Source organism: Leuciscus leuciscus (assembly GCF_965113295.1).
Source record: "Leuciscus leuciscus genome assembly, chromosome: 6".
NCBI classification, from domain to species: domain Eukaryota; kingdom Metazoa; phylum Chordata; class Actinopteri; order Cypriniformes; family Leuciscidae; genus Leuciscus; species Leuciscus leuciscus.
The window spans coordinates 33,681,844-33,703,507 of NC_138730.1; the positions used below are offsets into that span (position 1 = coordinate 33,681,844).

General features: G+C 37.8%; 1 protein-coding gene across 1 annotated transcript in view; it reads right to left on the reverse strand.

The window, feature by feature from the left end:
• insra (insulin receptor a) overlaps positions 1–21,664 on the reverse strand; it is a 72,259-nt gene that overhangs the window by 16,232 nt on the left and 34,363 nt on the right. The window contains exons 3-10 of the mRNA XM_082173874.1: positions 9,153–9,474; positions 3,867–4,006; positions 2,947–3,091; positions 2,563–2,777; positions 2,347–2,473; positions 1,321–1,571; positions 336–503; positions 1–199 (exon numbers count right to left, since the gene is read on the reverse strand). Coding sequence (XP_082030000.1) covers positions 1–199; positions 336–503; positions 1,321–1,571; positions 2,347–2,473; positions 2,563–2,777; positions 2,947–3,091; positions 3,867–4,006; positions 9,153–9,474 — 1,567 coding nt within the window. The remainder of the gene's footprint in view (positions 200–335; positions 504–1,320; positions 1,572–2,346; positions 2,474–2,562; positions 2,778–2,946; positions 3,092–3,866; positions 4,007–9,152; positions 9,475–21,664) is intronic.

The following is a 21,664-nucleotide window of genomic DNA, read 5'->3' on the forward strand; positions in this document are numbered from 1 at the left end:
CTGAGCTCAAAGACTTCATTATGGAGGTAGTTCTCAAAGGTTTTGCGGTACTCTGACTCCTCCGCCTCTTTCTTCAGCTGTTTCTCCGTTTTGGGGCAAGCGCAGCAGCGGCTATCTTGGCCCTGTTCCTCGGTTTGGTTCCACTTCTGTTCCTCTTCGTTGTCCACTTGTGTGGGGGCTCTGGTGGGTAGCTTCATTCCTGAACAACAGAAACACAAGGCTTCGATTTTGTTCTGCTATCTTTTTATAGATAAAATTCAGATTCTTACCAACCCCAAACCTTTGAACGGTAGTGTGTATGTTTTATATACATATGTTCATGTATGTTTTCTAACCTTTCTGACAGTAATCAAACTTGTAGAGCTCGCTAGCCTCTGGTTGCTGCTGGCAGAAGACTAAGTAGTGTGTGATGTTCCCATTTGGATCGTTAGGGGCTTTCCACTTCAGAATGATCTGAGATGAGGAATTTGACGAGGATATGGGGTCCAGGGGCACGGAGGGTTCTGAAAAACAACAACAACAAAAAACTCACCCATTAGTAAATGGAAAAAACAAGAATAATTTTAAATAAGAACAAAGCCAAAAAGGTAGACTAGTAGAACAGTACTCTTAACAAAACTCAATTCTGGTTAGACCACATTGTCAGAGTAGGTCACCGATGAGACAAGAAGAATAACGACAGCTTCCTCCTAAAAAGGAAGTAGAGGGGCACCATCGATGTCACAGTGTGCAACCCCAACCGTTTGCCAAACCAGAAAGACAAAAAAAAAAAAGAGAATAACCCTGAAGCAGTGCTTTTAGCTCTTGCCAACCAGCTGCCGAAACAATGTTTTTTAGCTTAATGAATGGTTATGTGGTTTATCAGGAGGGAAAGACAAAACAAGCTCAAAAGGAAATCAGACAGACACCTAGCAGCACTGAAAGCAAACCACATTTATTTTTCTCCTAAATCACGTCCTGGCATGATGTGCACACTGCTAAATGCTTTCACACCACTGAAAGTCACCAGCGGCCTATTTTACCAGCCTTTGACCTCTTTTATTCCTCTCCCATACCAAGGCTGCAAGATTAACACTGCAACTGAAATCGACTTACAGAAAAGACTAGAGAAATGACTACATTTAGTCTTAAACAGGCTTGGTAAGGAGATCATGAATACAAATGCTGTAAAGTGAAAGGTCTTAAAATGGTAAATGGATGTTCTGAACAAGGGCATACAAAAAAATGGTCATCCCAACTTTCTAAATTTCTTATAGGTTTGCCCTAAAAGTTTCATTTTCCTTGACAGTATATTTAATCAGTCGCATCTGAAGCTCTTACTGGTAGCATTGGTGCGGACATAGATGATTTCGCTCTTTGCTCCGTGGACCTGGTGATCATCAGAAGCGGAGAGCTGGGTTTTGACCATGATGGCGTACTGCGTCCACGGCTTCAGAGGGAGGATGAGGTAGCCGGGCTCCTGCTGTTCTTTTCCCTCTGTGGCGCGAGGTGGAGGGTCCACATCTGCTATGACCCAGCTGTTAGAGCCACATGCATCCTGACCATCGAACTCAGTTACATTTTTATATGGCCTTGAGAAGCAGAGAGAAATGTTATCAAACACTAACACAGAAATCACTTCATTGCATTGAGCTAGACACCATTGTTAAAATGGTGAAAATGAAAACAAGGCTGTGAGGGATAGTTCGTATAACCTGGTGTGTATCATTAAGTTGACAAAACATAAAATACAGAGTTTACTGAAGTTTCTAGAGGACAAAATGCTCTGGATTTTGGATGGTCCTTCTATCCGTCACAGTCTCAGTTTCATTCACAACACATTATATGCTGTCTACCTTGATTATGGGTGCACTATACAGGATTTTCAGTTACTGTTTCTAAACACAACATTCAAACTTGACACCTCATTTGAGCACCGCCAGAAGCACAAGTCCTCTACCCTGACATTATTTATCAGTTGCATACACAGCCCAGCCGACTCAAGCGAATACCAGCGGGAAGATGAGCAATGAGCTTTTTTTCAAATATTGTATTTATCATGCATAAATGGCTTTTTTTTTCTTTTTCTTTTCTTTTTTTTATACATATGAAAAAACAGTTACGCTAATAGATAAATGATTGGTTGGGGCGACACACCCACTGGCCAAAGGTTGCAGTCCAAAAATGTCTTGAGCACAGGAATTCAAGAAGAAAATGTGTCTATGTAGACACAAACACCACCACACACTTCAGTAATTATAGGTTGAGAGGCATTATTTTTGTATGAGTTGATACTTAATTTTTTTTTGAAAATCCTGCATAGTGCACATTTTAGGTCCATTTAAAAAAAAAAGTTGAATCACTTACGCCTCTTTGTATAAAACCATGAATCCCAGAAGGTCTCGGAAATCTGGCGGCCAGAAAGGTTCCCATTTAATTATGATCTTGTCTGAAAGTGTGCGAATCTGTGTGAACTTCAGAACCTGGCTCTCACCTGGTCAAACACCAACAACAATGTGTTCAGATTTATTTAAAAAAAGAGCACATGAGCATAAAGGAAATTCAAAGCTATGTCCTCCTCACATGAAGCCTGATCTCCATTGGTCTTTGAGACAATGTCATTCTTTGTTTGCCGGTTCTTAGTGCCAGTCACCTCCTCCATCTTCCGGATCTCTGACATGCAGAGTTTGGAGTTATGATGGAAAAACATGCGACCTTGCTGGATGGACAGGTTGTGTTTGGTCCAGTCCCACAACTGACGCAGGTTCTGGTTATCAAGAGCGTAGAATGAATAATTCCTGATGGGAAATAAAACAGCACACAATTAAGGACAAAGGAGGAGGAAGGAATAGAAAGATGACATGGTATCATTATGGTTGACAAGCAAGACCTGACAACGCAAATGGATAAAGCCAACAGTTTGGAAAACCAAGGAAAATCTTGACACCCTATAAAGACGACTCATACCCGACTTCCTGCGTCTCTCCATGGATGATTCGGAGCTTGCGAAGGAAAGACAGAGAGACTAGGGCATATGAGTGTCGCACTGTCAGGTAGCCCGTGATCTCCTCTAGCTGCCCCAGGTTAGCTTCCAGCTCTGCGGCTATGTTGTCTAACAGGGAGAAGTGGAAAGAGCAAATCTGAGTTTAAAATCTGAAATTTAAGAAAGTCTGCACACTGTTAAAATGTACAATGAAGTACAATAAGGCTACTCTGTAAAAATTCTATAGGTTTCTGTTATTGATTAAATTGACTGAATTATTTGAAGTGAACACACGCCCAAGGTGGTAACACAATGGAAATTTTTTTTTTTTTGTACTAATTATTTTTTATATTATTATACTCCTGAATGACTGAGAAATAAATAATAATTAATAATTATAATATAATATTAATTATAATATAATATTATATATATATATATAAAATTATAATATAATATAATATAATATATAATTCTTATTATTTTCAATTCTTGTTGAAGTTTAATTATTAATCTGTCAGTTATTCAAGAGTATAATTATTATTATTATGTTCTACTCCAATTGATGTTTTATTATTAATCTGTCAATGATGAGTATATATACAGTATGCATATAGTTCTTAATAATAATCAGAAAATTATTATTATTAACAATAATAATAATAAGTAACTGGAAGGTAAATGCACCAACAGAACACAGTGATCAGAACACAGATGGGGACCTGAATCTAACAGTATAGGAGAATGGTTGCCACGAACAACAACCAATTATAACAACAGCGTCATTATATAAAAACATTTGCAGAATGCTGATTAACCAATCAGAACCATGAATTCCAGAGAGCTCTATACTAAAGATTCCCTTCTTATGCTGCACAAAGTGGAGAAATTGTATTGTTCTTACTCCCTCCACGGATGTTGATAACCAAACTGCCGTTGATCACTGTGCATCCTCTCAGAGCCTGTGCCGAAGTGACTGAGTCTACTGTCTTCAGCCCCATGCACACTTTGGGACAAAGGCCAGCGCAAGGGGAGCAGTTCAACCTGTGGCACAGAACACAGTCACATGTACACAAAGCCACACAACAAACAAAAGTCATTCATCCGTACGTGCTGTAAATGGACACAAAGAAATGCAGATATGATGGAGCGTTTCTATTGTCGTTGACATCAAGGCAAATATGTAGCATTAAGACAATAACTGATTGTTTGTGTCAAGGACATGAATCCTGTTGCACAAAGTGCCAGCGCTGTTTCGGTGGGAGCGGGGGCGCGGATGACCTTGCAGGGCAGGCCGAGGGTGCAATCAAGGATGAATGAGACATTCTCTCAGATGTGCCAAAGACACAACTTAATCACTGATTGTTTTTGTAGAAGTGTCACGCCTGACTGAGGAACTGTTTGTCCTCTCTGCAGGATGCTTTCTGCGACACAGTTTCCTGTGAAACTTTGCTACGCATATTTGTATGACAACTTTAATAAAGTGTGAATCCACAAGCAAAACAAAGGATATGGAGGAGTGATGTTCATAGTCTTAACAATCATACTAGTGTCACAACATAACACTAGATCTGAAGCCGTGTCAAGAATGTGCACAAACCACCGATCGGGCAAAGCTCAAGTAATTTCCTTTATGGGCTTTCGCTGTGTTTTGCACCTTGTTACTCTTTTTTGGTACCCGCCAAAAAGGACAGAATGTGCTGCGCTTTATCCAGCTAATCTGAAGGAAAGCTGGTGCGTGGGTGAAATCCTTATTGCAGACATATCAGAGAGTCCAGTATGTTGTGTCTCCCTGCGGCAAGCATTCAACTCAGAGTCGTTTATCTGTCAGTAGCCAGACGGCGCTCCCTGTCTATGCATCTGACAGACAGAGAGAGACAAGCCGATGAGGACATGGATGTCGAAACTCCTGATATCTCAATGCACGCGGTTAACGTGCAAAGAAAGTAACCGAGGACAGCAGCATGGGGTGTGAGGTTGGACCACTGCACTGTTGTCTGTCCAGCCTCTGTGATTTGTGTGTCTGCTGTCTGAATTCCCACAGTGCACCAAAACTGCCCAGCCCAGGGGTCATACTGGCAAGGGGGAAGCAAGAGTATCATGAGAAAGAGAGACAGAAAAAAGAAGTGTCCTATCTGGCAGAACATGCATTACAGGGTCAGTTCTGTCATCATTTACTCACCGTATTTCTGCTTCAACCACATATTATTATTTTTTTATTCCAAGGAACACAAACAGGATGGCGATTCAGATTTTCAAGCTCCAAAAAGGATAATTAGTAGGGCTGCCCACAACAAAAGATTTTTGTAGTAGAATAAGAGTCGTGCATTTAAGCAATTTGTTGACTCATCGCACGTTTATATTAATTTAATTACTTGAATATATACAGAGGAGAATATTAAACCATTATGAGCGTTTAATATATAGACGTAATATATAGCCTATTCCACGCTCAAGCGCACGCATAAAGCTTGCTGCAAAGCATTGGCAAAAGTAATGATTATGAATGTGTTGGAAATAATAGCAAGGAGCGGTTTTAATTATTTATTAAAAACTAGTATTTTCTGTGTCAGTGTCGACTACAAAGTGGACGATGCTGACTCGCCGGATTACATAAGCAGAGAGTATTTCTTTTTGTTTTGAATTAGTTTGTTTAAAAGTAGACATTTCAAGCTTTTTATAGATGTATTTCTAATGTCTGTGAGGCAAGTATACGCTGACTTTCGGTTCATTTTTATGATGTGCTTCAGTTCACGGAGACCGAGACAGCAGAAAGTGCATCCTGTTTGTTTTTTTTATTTTACAAAGGCACAACATTTTCTTATTATTGTTAGATTACACAAATAAAAGTAGACTATACAGTTTTGAATGATGTATGACCAAAAATTTGTATTTTAAGTTGTTTCTGCTGTTTTCATGTCATGCAATAAGCGCGCTCCACACAAACACTTGGATATTCGCCTAATAATAGTATACAATTATCTAGTTTAACATTAGAGCGAGCGGCCAGGTAAAGTTACTTGCATGTTTCAAATGATAAGCCATATTTGCGGTCAATGGCTGGGCGAACATTTGGATTTTCTCACAAAGAACCGCTGTTAACGATCTGACCCTCACGGACTGCATGGTTTCGACACAAGGTTTTTTATTTTTTGACTAACCGACTAATACAATTTTGGTCGACTAAGCCTCTTCGAGTCGACTATTAGGGGACAGCGACAGCCCTAATAAGAAGTACTATAAAAATGGTTAATACAACATCTGAAGCCATTTAATTGTAACATCTGAGAAACGAACAAAATTAAACTCATTATCCACAAAATATCTTGGTATAAAATCTCATTCAAGCATTTGCACATGAAAAAATTGGTGCAGCATGATGAATGTGAGAACCAATGAAGATCGAGCATTTTCATATCCTCTTTCTCCTCATATGGTTTGTTTGTAGCTTCAATTTTAGTCGGTTTCTCACACAAAGCTATTGTGTGGCCTCAGAAGACGTGGAATATAGTGCATGAGTCATATGGACTCATTTCATGATAGTTTTTTTTTTATTCTTATGCTTTTTTGCAGATTTGTATTCAGCATCCTGTTTTGTTGCATGGACAAAAACCGCTTTGACATTATGCTAAATTCTAATCATTATTTTCTGAGATCCTCAGTAGAATAAAACATCATATGGGTATGGAGAGACCTAAGGGTAAGGAAGGATAGAATTATAATTTTTGGGTGAGAGAAAAAAGTTAATAAATTCGGGCAGATTCCGTAACTTCACACTCTATGGAGAAAAAGCACACTTTTCAATTGACAGCTATTCAAAATTATATATATTGACAAAATAATATTTTTTGCAAACAACATACATAACTACTAATATTTCATAATATTATAGTAAATGTTTTACCAGTGCCCAATATTGTTTTTGGGGACTGTTAAAAGATAAAATGGACATATACACTTTTGAAAGTTTCAAAAGTTTGGGGTCAGTAAGATATTTTTCAATATTTTATTCAGCAAAAAAGCATTCAATTGATCAAAAGTGACAGCAAAATTCAGCTTTGCAATCATAGGAATAAATTACATTTTAAAGTAAATTAAAACAGAATACAGTTTTTGCTGTATTTTTATCAAATAAATGCAGCCTTGGTGAGGATAAGAGACTGCTTTCAAAAAAAGCTTTTGAAAAAAATTTGACCAACCCCAAACTCTTGAACAGTAGTTTATTTTTTCCTGTCTGCTGCTCTTCATATCACAGCTCTAGATAGTTGCTAACATGCATTTCTCAAGGGTATTATTTTGCCATGTTTAAGTATGTGTGATACATTTTTTAAATCTTGTATCAAAATATCTCATTTTGATTGCATGCTCCACTATTTTTTTTGAGGGTTTTTGCTAGTGTCTGACCACAGCTAGACCAAAGCGATGTCTGGAAATCAGACTGACCATTAAAAAAAAAAAAAAAAAAAAAAAAAAACATTCATGTGACCAATCACCCATCCTTCTACATAGAGATGCCCATAAGTTCAGAAATAGAAATAGAGTGAGAGGGAATTAAGCTATGAGACATTGGTCATCGTACATTTCCACTACAAACAAACAAACAAACAAACAAACAAACAATACCAACTGTGTTCTGAAAAGCTCTGTAAACCAGAGGGTGGCGGTCTGTTGGAGTCCTCTTTCTGCTCACTTTTTTTAAATGGGCACAAACAGCACTGCCAAGACTCACACTAGGTCAGCGCTGCTTTAAAACACACACACACTTCCTCTCATTAACATACAACGCTCCCTTTCTGACACACACACTCACTAAATTACCCTTTGTGTGCTCAGACAGTCGACTGAGGTCAGTACAGCCCTGATCACTCTAAGCCAGAACTGTATTTTTCTTCACTTATTGTTCCTGTTCCATAAATGAGACAAAGAGAAGGGATGGATGCAATCCCGACTTAAAAAGCAACTTAAACCAGCCTAAACTAGTTTGCTAGTCTTAGGAGGTTTCTCAAGGACCAGATATACTTCAAGCTAAATTGAAGAACGAACTGGTGTGACGTCATTTTGAACAAAATCGAACAAAGTTCGTTTGGAGTTCAAAACAGCTTGCCAAGACAAACTTTCCAAGACAAACTTTCCTGGAAAAGTTCACTCCGGCTGGTAAACACCTTCAAACTACCATTGGTCTGTGGCAATTACATAATAGGTAGGTGCACTCATGGGCTCCGCCCTCTTTGATGCGGAAATCTTCTCGAGTTAATTTCCTCGGTTGAGGTCAGACGTTTGTGAGTGAAAAAACACCGGAGAGCTACCTTAGAGTACAAACTGAAGTGTAATTCTAATTTAAAACAACACAGACACTGTTTTTTCATGTTTACAGTGAAGCTGTTTGGTTTAACGCAATCTATTGTACAAAGTACTCTTATAAATAAACGTGATTTTACTCGACTGGAGTGCCGAATTGCAGAGCTTGTGCAAACATCCACATTGCTACGATCAGATGCTTTCTTAATTGCAGTTTTCTCTCCGCTGTCATTTTTGTTGTTTCTCTTTTGTTATTGTAAGAAAAGTGTGCAGCACATATTTACATATTCATCAATTCTGGATTTTCGCACACAGTATACCCCAGCAAAGGTATTTCGACTTTTTTCTTTACCCCTAAGCGACCACCAAAAAAGAACTTCGCTGCGAGTATATCTGGGCCTTCAGCCTATACAGACATGTCTGGCCTGCTGGTTTTAAAAGGATTTTGGGTACTTTTCAGGTTGGGAGACAAGCTAGACCAGTTTAAACCAGCTAAGACAAGAAAACCAAGCTGAATGAAGCAGTTTTTGTCAGCAAGGATGGACAACCAATCACTTCATATGAACAACCTTGAGTCCTCTCTGCTGTTTGAGTATATACAAAGCATCAAAATCATATTTATTTTTTTACCAGTAAATACAAACAAGAGGAAAAGCCAAGTGACTAGTCGGTCTATTTCATTTCATCCAGTTCGTAGACTAAATGAGGCACAGAGTGGTCTAATGACCCAGGAATCCTTTGGGTCAAACTTCATACACAAAAGATTTGGCTTATGCGAGTCCTGACGCACACATGAAGCATTTGAAGTACCCTTTAGGACACTTGGGGATGTGTGCGCTAGTATTTGTGCCTGTTCATTGAGTGGAGAGCATATAAGTAGTGGGTTACTTACGTAGTGGAGTTTACAGTGGTGTACCCAGAAGGGCACTCTGGGATGCAGGCACCATCATGGATGACGTATTCGTGGCAGTCACCTTTGCCATGCTTGCACTTGTTGTGGAGCTCCTGGCAAAAGCTGAAGTTGACGCAGCGCCAGCCCTTATAGGTGTAGAAACCAGGTGGGCACTTTTCAACGCAGATGTTATTGTGCATGTAGTTGCGGCAGGCCACGCATTTGCGCGACGAGTTGGGCTCCAAGCAGCCGCCCAGGCACTGGTCGTGGCAGCACTGGTTGTCTTTAGTGCAGGCACGGTGCTTGCATGAGGATGGACACACTGTTGAGAGAGAGAAAGCTTACATTTAGAGAAATTATTTTAAGGGAAAATACAGATGCCTCTCATTCACAGTGACATATTTTCATATAGTGATGGCATGGCAAGAAGAAAACAAATGTAGTTTACCACACTTACCCCTTCATTTCTATTTCCACTTTAAGCAATACAAAAGAAAGGATGCTAAAATAAGAATGCTGTACATTTAATTTGATAGGATGATTAAAAATGCATGCATCAACCTGAAAATATCAGCAATAATAATAATAATAATAAATAAATTATGTTGATTAAATTATGACTGCAAGCATACACATTTAAATGAATAATTCCACAGGCTCAAGGAATATTCCTAGTTTACAATTATAATTTAATGTTAGTGGACAGAATCTGTTGTCTGCTGTTGAATACCACATAAAAAGAATAATGACATCAGTTTGTAAAAATTAACACAAGACACGTTTGCATGGAGCACTTGTAGGCAACGTAACCAGAGGCTTTAAAGGGAAACTATGTACATTTTTTATATATAAAAGCACAAATTATTCAGTGCAATGTATTTTGTTTGTTCTGTAAATTTGTTTAAATCGTCCTTATGAGGTTAGACTACTTTTCTAGGTGGGTCAATGTGATTCCTGCGAGTGGGGTTTAGCCATGTGAAACTAATAAAAAATTATATACCTCTTCATGTCTCTTCCTGGTATCCTTTTGTGGACTTCATGTGAAAATAACCAGGTATTTTTTAATAGAGCTGAAAGGTTTTATTTAACTTTGTACAGATTCTTCCACATCAGTCTCATAGATAACATGTGTAAATGTTTAAAGCTAAAGTGTGTCATGTTTCCTCTTATCCCAGCTTATTTAGCAGTGAGAGTTATAAGAAAGTTATATGTAGGTAGATTTTTCCATAAAAGTGTAAACACTGAGGCACTATCAACACATTCAATCAATTTGTTTAACCACCCTGATCAGCCCCGCACAAGAACACTGGCTTAACTATCGCCATGAGTTTGGAGAGGAACTATCAGTTTGTCCAACCAATGGAAGATGGGGGAGTGTTTTGGGGAAATTTTTGCAAAACTGTTATACTGTTATTTAGAATAAGTGTATACTTGGGAAACAGGTGAGGAGTGGTAATGAAACCTGTTAGACTTCTAATGTAAATGCAAACTCTGAAGAATTAATTTGCCTGATTATTTTCTGTGGAAATTGACAGATGCTGTCAGTACTTCAGTTGTAATATGCCTTTAAGTGTTTTCTCAGTAACTCAAGTCTACAGTCATGTCCTAACTTGATGTAACACTAGGTTACAATTGTAAATATTAAAACAATGACAAAATGGCCAACTCTGATAAGCAGCTCCTAAAATGGTGTAACCACATTCCTCTGCCTTTTATGTGCTCTTTATTTCCCTCATACACACACACACAAACCCCTATAAACTCACAGTACACAGAGCAGCACACTGCTGCCAGTTGTTTGACAAGAGTCATCTTGTAAGTCCTTCTCTCCCACCCACTGAAGTCAGTGTATACATATTTCTCCCCCCCCCCCCTATTTATCTTCATAAATACCATTGTTTTGGGGGGAGCTGTACCATGACATTTTACAACCTGAACTAAACCATTTCTAACAAATAACAAAAGAAGATTGTCCTTAAGGACTATTTTAATTCAGAAATTAAAGCTACTTTGCTAAGTTGATTCTTAGCAAAAAAAACACTTTGTTCTTTCAAAAATATATGTGCTCATTAATGTGTAATTACTTGTACCAACTAATCAAGCATTCTCGTAAGCGTAGAATCTGCCATTTAGAATACATACGAGCGAGTCGCTCGAATGGCGGCAGCCATGTTGAGCCTCCATCTTGAAAATACATTACCCAAAGAGGGACATACCTGGAAATTCAAGCTTCGCCTTTCGCGTTTTTACACTCAGTGGCACCGTGACGAATGCAAGGGGGAGATTACTCGCGACTGCCGGCAGATTTGAAATAATACGGCCACCATAGGAGTTAAAACGCCCTCGGAATGGGAGGGGCTAGAAAGTAATATTCAGTTGGTAGTCAAACAATTTCACTGCTAGATGGGAGAAAATCCTACACAGTGTAGCTTTAAAAACATGCTTATCAATGAACACTTATCAAAGACATTTATAATGTTACAAAAGTTTTAGGCTATATTTCAAATAAATATTTCAAATTAAATATATTTAAAATTTCAAAGACTAAAAAACAAACTTTTTATTCATCAAAGAATTGTGAAAAAAATCTATAATTAAAATTATTCAGCAGCACAACTGTTTTCAACATCGAAAATAATAAGTAATGTTTCTTGAGCAGAAAACATTAGAATGATTTCTGAAGGATCATATTACACTGAAGACTGGAGTAATGATGCTGAAAATTCAGCTTTGCATCACAGGAATAAATGACATTTTAAAATATATTAATAATAATAATAATAATTAACAATATTAATGTTTTTACTGTATTTTTTATTAAATAAACACAACCTTGGTGAGCATAAGAGACATTTCAAAAAATTAAAGGGGTGGTATAACGCCCCTTTTTACAATATGTAAAATAAGTCTCTGTTGTCCCCCAGAGTGTGCATGGGAAGTTTTAGCTCAAAATACCCCACAGATAAATTTTTTCAGCATGTTAAAATTGTCCCTTTTTGAGAGTCATTAAAAACGCGTCGTTTCGTGTGTGTCCCTTTAAATGCAAATGAGCTGCTGCTCCCGGCACAGAGCGCGGAACTTCAAGAGCTTGTGTGTGTGTGTTAGCAGGTCTGATTACCTCATGCAGACAAGCACTAAAATGTCAGAAACTGTTCTGCCTTTTATGTTTAAACTGGAGTCGGATAATGATGGAGAGACTCAAGAAGTGACAACATGTAGAATGCAACAGGATGTTTCTGAATGGTTAGTTGATGAATTTATGTTGCTGATGTGGAGTTAACTATCTTCAAGTCTTTGATTAGCATATTCTGTCATGATAATCTATAAAATTGCTCGTGTGGGAACTGTTGTAAGATGCCTACAGAGTGACATGCTATTGCATTTGTGTTACGTACTGTATTGCATGTGAAAAGACGGATGCGACAGCTTGAGCAGACTCACAAATGTGCTCTTCTACAACAACTCTTCCTCTTCTCAACATGGAATTTACATAAGTTCCCGGGGGCGGGGTTTATGTAAATTTTAGGAATGTTGTGTAGTCCCTACCAGCCGTTTGTTGTAGTCCTTATAAAACGATTTCTTTAAAAGCAAATATCTTCCTTTGAACTTTGAGCGTTGTAACTTTGCAGATGTTGTTTATGCTCAAACAGCAACATTACACACTAACTAAAGTTAGAAAAGTGAAATCATAATCAACCACCCCTTTAAACAAATCTCGCAACCTCTAACTTTTGATAGTGTGTGAATTGCATTTGAATTTATTTTTGGAATAAATTAATAGATATAACCAAACAATTAAAATCACATCATTGAAATCCATATATGATTGTATCAGCACAACCCTAATGTACACACACACAAACACATATCAGGAAAGGATATAAATAATGATTTGCATTAAGACACCCAGAGTTCTAAGAACAAGCCAGAGAGGAAATGTGTGTGTGTGTGTGTGTGTGTGTGTGTGTGTCCTAATGGAATATTGGCTCTTGCCAGTGATGTTAACACCACAACTCAGTCGAACACAATCCTGGAGTTGGTTTAGTCCAAAGAAAGGCCAGCAAACACCTCTACTTCCATGACAACGACAACACAAGATGAGGGCTTAAAAATCTCCAGACCTGCCTTATGCATGACAATTAAGTATTCATCTGACTTTTAACCCCATGTTAAAGCCTCCGACAAGTGTTCAGTGATTTAGGCAAACAACACTACGCTTTCTAAAATGCTTGGAGGCTTCACTGAAGTTTCCAAACACTCCTGACAAGCGCTAACCAACCCGGGGATTATGAAACGCCTGCTAAAAAAAGTAATTTATGTAGTTCTTTGGGGAAATGGAGCGTGCTGAGAAATACAAGAAAAAAAGAGCAAAAACAGAGGAAGAGTTGTCATGAAAAGTGAGAGTGCTGGCAGTAATCCGACCAGCTAAAATGGATTCATATGCAAGTTCGAAACAATTCTCAGTTTTTCCACCAAGGTCTTCAATACATCTTTCCAAAGACTGAAAAGGTGTAAAACAGTGCTGCCTTTCACACATAGATTTTCATTACACATTATGGTATATAACAAGTACAGCAAGTGTATAGCTGTTGTTGTTCACTTCAGTGTCAGGTGACACCAGGTCAGCCAACTCAAGAGAAAAACAACATTACCCTCTGTCCCTTATACATGACAATCCAGGGAGGGCCACCTCACCGCCTGCTGTGAAAAGGAGGGGAAGAGTGGGTGTATGTGTGTGCACACACATGTGACAACCATGGAGGTGCTAAGTTGGAAAAAACAGGCAAGCCACCAAGATTGTGTCAATTGTGTCAAAAACAATCTTGTTGACTCTAATGCCTTTCCGTGAAAATTCATTATCGTCTATTCTTTGAAAAACCCTATCGTCTCTGCCCCTTTTTTCTCTCCCTCCCTCCTTTCCCTCGCTCTCCCGTTGACAGTGGATATGAGCAAATGTTGTGCACAGCGACTCCTGATCCAGGAGAATCCAGTCCATTTAACAGCCTCAACCGCAGACCCACCCTCAACCTTAACCAATGCGTTTGCTGGCTGTAGAAGGTAGCCACTCAATGTCCTGAATCGTCTGTGAGACAGAGCCTCTGTATGTTAACCCTTTATTGCTCACATGTCTGCAACCTTGGGCAGAAAGACAAGGGGATGGGAAAACATAGCTACAACAATTAGAAAAACTTGTTCTTCTGCTCTGGAAAGATGTCAGCTCCTCTCCACTAACAGTAGTACGCAGTACGCTGGGAACTCCTGCAGTCCAGAGCGCTGTTGTCAATTAGTGGTGCATGTTTGATACAAAGTGTGCGGCTAACTGAAAAGTGTGCTGTTACTTTCATAAATCATGATTTACAATTTTCACATTTCGAATTGTAGAGCGATGTAGAACACCTGTTTTCAACATTGATAATAAGAAATGTTTCTTGAGTACCAAATCAGCATATTAGAATGATTTCAGAAGGATCAAGTGACACTGAAGACTGAAATAATGGCTCCTGAAAATTCAACTTCAACATCACAGGAATAAACAGAATTTTACACTGCACACAATGTTTTTTTTGTTGTTGTTTTTACGCGGGAGAAAAAAAAATAAGAAAAAGAACGGCGTTCAAGTGCATGAATAGCGGATAGCGCTTTGCCTTAATAAAGCAGCATCGAACGGCAATTACACTGAATCATTCTTCTTCAGACCGTTGACTTGTCACCGTTGGAACAGCCTAACAGAAGTTGCTCGCCATAGAAAAGCACCTCTTCAGTGGACCGAATCACAAGCTGCTATTGTGAACGTGCCTCTCCCCTGCTGTGTGTGTTCTGGTGAGAAGACCAACAAGAAGCTGAGCTTGTGACGTGAGGCGCTATCAAAAACAGTTATATATTTGCGCTTTTATGTATTGTATGTTGCCTTTGGCTTGCTCAGTTGGGGATATTTTGGGGATATTTAATTTAATTTTATCAATCAATATATTCCTCTTGAAACAAACTTTGTTGTATTATTTTCATTTAATACTGTGAAGCTGCTTTGATACAATCTGTATTGTGAAAAGCGCTATACAAATATACTTGACTTGACTATGTATCCAAAGCATCACTGAAATATTTAAATGTTTTTGTTTTTTTAAATTAAAAGTTAAGTCCTGTATTATTATTCTCTCACTGTTATATGAAATAATGACATTACAAAGTGAAACTATTGCAGGTGTTTTTCATTGCAAGTTTTTTTGTTTGTTTTTTACGCGCCAGATTTTTTTACGGTTTAAAGACGACGAAAAAAGTTTGAGAACCACTGCTTTAATCAATTAAATGTGTCAGTTTCAAAACACTGATTCAACAATCCATTTGAATTATGACAAAAAAAATTATTTGTCAGTAGTCACACAATATAAAATCAAATTTCTTCAAAGTTCCTTCTCTTCGTGTGCAGATCTGAGTGTGACCAGGCAGAATCATTCATTGCTCATTAGTTTTCATTCATTCATGTTCTAGGCGTCACTCTGCAGGATCTGGGTTCTCATTTTTCAACATTGGGGTGGGTGGCCGCATGTGACTCATTTATCAGAAACATCCGTGTGCTCAGCGGTAGTTCAATTAAGTTCAGCACGAGCAGAAACGCCACCTACACCTATGCCCAGACACCTGAGTTGGGAAGATAAACTTCCATTAGAATATGCAGAGCATGTGTGTGTGAGAAAGAGACAGAGAAAGGGTAGAGTTTTAAAGAGACGAGAGGTGTGTGAAAGGAAGCGAGTATTTACCTTTGGCGCCGAGACACAGAATCTGACCCCAGCAAAAGCAGAGTCCTCTTATTGGACATAGATCACATTCTGCTCAGTCTATAAACACACAACTGTACCACAGGAAAAGGCAGCACTAGAGAGTTCAGCTATTGTTTTTATGACAGCCGACGTCTGACACGTCGGCAAGTGACAAACGCTCTCACAATCTACTCTTTGCCACCGCAAATACACACTAAGACACATTATAATATGTAATTAGCACCCAACAACAGATTCGGTTAGGAAATGCAGGGTAAACCAGGACCCAAAAAATGCCGTGCCCATAAACACCCATGAAACGATTAAAGCAAGACAAACAGACACCTTAACAACTTTTAAGAGGAAAAAACAAACAAGATATCTCTCAAAATTATTTGTCTTTAAACTGGGTCAAATGCCATAAGATTCAACTCCTCCTCAGAGAAGCCAAAATATTCAGTGCTAAGACCAAAACAAATCACACGCAAACCCTCATGTATTTTGTATGTGTTTTCAATGGCAAGTCTTTTCTTATTATCATCATGTACATATTACATGGAGCACAGTTTATGAAATTAAACTCCGCTTTGTGCACTTGTCAGACAATTTTCAAGGTTCATATCTCGAGGACTTCACTACAGTAAGGGGGCCCCTATAATTCAACAGATGGGTGAAAGGATTTCTTGGAAAGAGTAGGGATCTCTGGGGAAAGCAGGGTTGCTGCAACGGCAATACACTGGCAAATTGACCTGGATGCTTCTGACAATACAAAGAAAAAAATTCTCTGCAGAAAAGATTCTCCGAGTAGTTCTTGCCTATGTAAAACACGCAGTTGCTAGAGTATTCTAGGTTGTTGATTGCTAGACCAAGTCAAAAGTATTTATTAAAAAAGTTGTATTGTTTATTAAGTCTTATCACTTATAATTGATTTATTATATTCTAGTCCTTGATATGAAAGGCTATAGTAAGAAAACCGTATGTACATAGAAAAGTAACCGTAACCTCTCCTTAAAGGGATGGTTCACCCAAAAATGAAAATTCTGATTTAATATTTATAGATTTGGAATGACAAATGGTGACAGAATTAAAATTTTTAGGGTTAACTATCCCTTTAACAAGCTTCACAATTTCATGAATCAACCAAATCCTTAGCACGAACCTAATTTAATACTGGCTTATGGAACAAACTTTAAGGCACGATATATATACACATAACGCAACCATTCACAAGTTTGGGATCGTTCTTTTTTTAAAGTGTTTTTAAAAGAAGTCTCTTATGTGAACCAAAGCTGCATTCATTTAATAAGAAAAATACTGTAGAACTGTGATACTGTGAAATAATATGACAATTTAAAATAACCGTTTTGTGTTTTCTATTTTAAAATGTAATTTATTCCTGTGATGGAAAAGCCAAATCTCCAGTGTTTAGTGTCACATAATTCTTCAGAAATTATTATAGTATTCTGATTTGGTGCTCAAGAAACATTAATATTTCTTATCATTATCAATGTTGAAAAGAGTTGTGCTAAAAGGGATAGTTCACCCAAAAATTATTTACCCACCCTCATGTTTTTCTAAACCTACTTTCATTCATCTTTGGAACACAAATTAAGATATTTTTTATGAAATCTGAGCGATTTCTGTCCCTCCATTGACAGCTACGCAACTAACACTTTAACGCTTCAAAAAGTTCATAAAGATATCGTAAAATTAATCCATATGAATTGAATTATTTAGTCCAAATTTTCTAAAGAGACACGATCACATTATACACTGAATAGAGTGAATTTATGCTTTTATTCAAATATAAACAAATATAATATACATATATATATATAAGGGCTGGGGGAATTAACGCGTTAATCTTTGCGATTAATTTGAAATGCTTAACGGGTTAAAAAAAATATAACGCAATTAACGCAGCCCTTTTTTTTGGCCTCGTTTTAATGATTTCCTGTTGCGGCTGCTAATGAAAAGGCCGAAAATATGCCATCCCGCCCTCCATGTTCGGCGATCAGGTTTCATTCTCGCGCAGCTTTCATGAGCGGGTCTTTTCCGCTCCGTGCGTGCGGTGCGCTCTCCGTTCCGTGTGTGTGTGTGTGTGTCGGCGCGCTGCTGCGCTCTCTGCTCAATGTTCTGCTCTGTCGTTAACGGCCCAAACGCTCCAATCATGTACCGATCACGTACTGGAAAAGTAAAATCCGCTCAAATAACGTGAAATTTCTCAGTAGTAGACTTCTGTTTGCTGAGCTGGTATGCTGGGCAACAATGGTAAAATGACCTGCTCTGATCACATGCTCTGGTAATAATAGCTTCGTAGGACTAGATTTTATTTAGATAATTATTAAAAAATAAATTAAAAAATCTGTTAAATTGATTATGTTGATTGATTGTTGAAAAATAATAATATTGATATATTGATGTTTAATATTATTTTAATATAGGGCTATTTTCTGTTCCCTTTTTTCCCCTATGTTGTTTAATTTAATTAGGTGATTCTAAGTTTAAATATTGATGATTACAAGCTTGGGGGAAATGCAATTAATTGCAATTAATTACAGCAAATTGTGCAATTAATTAGTTAAAAAAAAATTATCGATTCCCAGCCTAATATATATATATATATATATATATATATATATATATATATATATATATATATATATATATATACACACACACACACATACATATATACATAAAATAGTAAAACAGTGAATGTTATAGAATCGTACTGTAGATATAACAAACAAACAAACAAACAAACACTTTGGCTGTTAATCGGCCATACAGGTACAGTCATCAGCCAATTTCAGATAATCTCATTAATAGGTGGTTAATGGACCTGGCCAGCACTGCACTTTCAAGCCAAAGAAACAACAGAAACAGGATGACACAAACACAGCCTAGGACGATACATTAGATCAGTTGTCCTCAACTCTAGCCCTCGAGGTCCACTTTCCTGCAGTTTATCTCTAACCTTGATCAAACTTTAACCGTTTCTATTTACAACGTGTTTTGCAGCGGTGCAAAATGTAGCCACTCACAGTCATGTTTGTTGATCTCTTGAATGCAATGGCCAATAAGAGGTGTTTAATTTAGTCAGAATCCACTCACAAACTCAAACCGCTGGAGTTGTTCAGTACTGAGTTCTGCACGCTTGCAAATCCTCTCATTAACAAACAAAGAAACTATGTATGTAAGAGATTAATTATGCAGTGTAGACAACTACTGATTTTAATGGAACTTTGGGAGATTGCGAACTGAGATGAGTGACAGCTTTTTAGAGATTGTAACGGGGGCTGTCTTTGCATGCTTTCGAGGCAATATATAATCCACTGAATAAAATATTTGTTTTGCATGCTGCTAAGAGGACCGACGGCCTGAAAATTTCAGAAGTGACATCTACATATCTATGTGAGAATCACTTTCGGAATTGCAATTGACATAGTGATAACGAACACGAGAGAAAAATGTGGCATGTCAAAATTGGTATGCGCAATGTAAATGCAGACTAATAGAAAAAATATTTGTATCAATATATTTTTGATATTCCATTCCAATTATTATATATAATAATTGTAAAAGTAATGACTTGTAAATAATCTTAAATGTCTCAATGTACGTTGCTTACACACTACATCTGCACTATACTAGAGAACCCTCACTAATTTCAGATGCTCAGTGATTTGATTCTTAATTGTACATCACACAGTAAAATTAAAATGTGAAGATTTGGTCAACTTGAATCTAAAGTTCAGGTAAATGTTTAATTGTCCATCTGACTAGTAAAATTAAAATACATGACTGCAAATCCATTAAAATAATTTACAACAACTGTGAACAACTAATGAATTGTGATTTTAATCACAGTGATTTTTTTTATCATAATATGGTTGGTTTTTATCAATATCGTAGGCTAGATGCATACTATGTAGCTCTGTTTAACACATTTTGTATTGGGGATTCCTGCTTCATGTCTCTATCACCTAAGGGGCCCTTGCCCTGAAAAAAGGCCCCTGATTTAAATGCTTCATCAAAACACAGTGAAGAAGAATTACAGTAAAGTTTGGATGACCCTGGGCAAGTCATAAATAAAATGTGAATACTGCTAGACAGACTATAGGTCTACTACATATGCACCAGTTTTCAGAGCCCTCAGCATTTTTTGGTTATACAGTTACTTACGAGAGGATTAATTTTATTTTATTTCTTATCAATCAAAACACAGTGACGCATAATAATTCAGTAAAAACATTTCAGCAGTTCACCTAAAAATTTTAATCATGAGGGTAATTAATGACAGTAATGTATTATTTTTTTTATGAACTATCACTTAAACAATTAAACAAAATAGATATTTTACATTAGATTTCACAGGATTTACTTTGCTTTTAAACTAAATTTCTTTCTCAAAAACTTGTGTAGTATGCATGCTGTATTTAGAAAGGCACATGACTACAAGAGGTGTCACAGTTCAAAGTGCATGACAGGGCAAAACCAAGCCATAAAATCAGATGAACTCTCTGTAGACCTCTGGGGCTGTCACCCTCAAGAAGAACATAAAATGAACATTGAAGACTCTGAGAACCAAAGGCAGCGAAGGTGACGAAGCACCACTCAGAGCTCCCAAGTTACTGTGCAGAGCTAGAAAAACATCCCAGAAGAACAATCATTTTATTAAGAAAGGACTGAGAGACTGGCTCAGCATTACACAGCTTCACATTAGAGAGATTTAGTAGGACAACTACCTACTAAATCAATGCTAAACAATTCTAGAGTCTGTGAATGCCCTTGATAACCCTGTTTTAGTCAGCTATTGTGACAAGTGACAGCTAAAAAAATGTATTCCCAATCCATTTTGAAGTATATCGCTGCATTTAATTAGCATATTTCAACAATGCACTAAAAGCATAATTAATACAAAGAGGTACATTTCTAATATCATAGACCCCTTGGTCGCATAGGTTTTGAATTTGCATGTTAGCATTGACAGCTAGCTAAATTATTCATGTATTTAAAAAACTGCTATGGCTGTCAGGGTTCTGTCACTTCAGTCTAGTTTATTCTTGATTTTGTACCAGAGCCCTGACACGCCTATATTGTCTTGTCTTTGTGTGAGCCGTGCGCTCTCTTGTCAGTGTTCCTTGTTTTAATGTTTGGAGCAGGTGTTTGGATTCCGACACTCATGTCTAGTTTGGTTTCGGCTCTGTGTCAGGATTCGGACATTCATGCTCCGAGTGTTGGTATTTTTTTGTGAGTGCACAGGATGAGCTTTCGCTCGTTCTCGTTGTGTCAGCGTGCGGTTTCGAGTTAACCGGGCCGTACGCTCTTCTGTCCGCGTGTGTTGTGTTCTGTGTAGCACGCGACTGGTGTTTTTCACCGGCTGTGTGCTTTCATGTTGTCATGTTTTGTGTGAACACGCAGCTTATAAGTGTTCTCATTGGCTGTGTGGTCTTGTCTCATTTTGTTTGAGCACATGGCTTGGGATTGTGTTTGCTGGCCATGGCCAGCAAACACAATTCCAAGCCATGTGCTCCATGTTCTCTCCTGTCTATTGTCTGACCCCACCCATGTTGTTACCTAATTATTGGTTCAGTTGCCCCACCTGTCCTCCCTTGTTTGCTCCCTATTTATTCTCCTTGTGTTTGCAGTCCTGTGCCAGATCGTCATCGTATGTTCACCCGTCTTATGTTTCCCATTCTGTGTCTCAAGTCAAGTCTTACCCTTAGAGGTAGTTTGTTTGTTTTATTT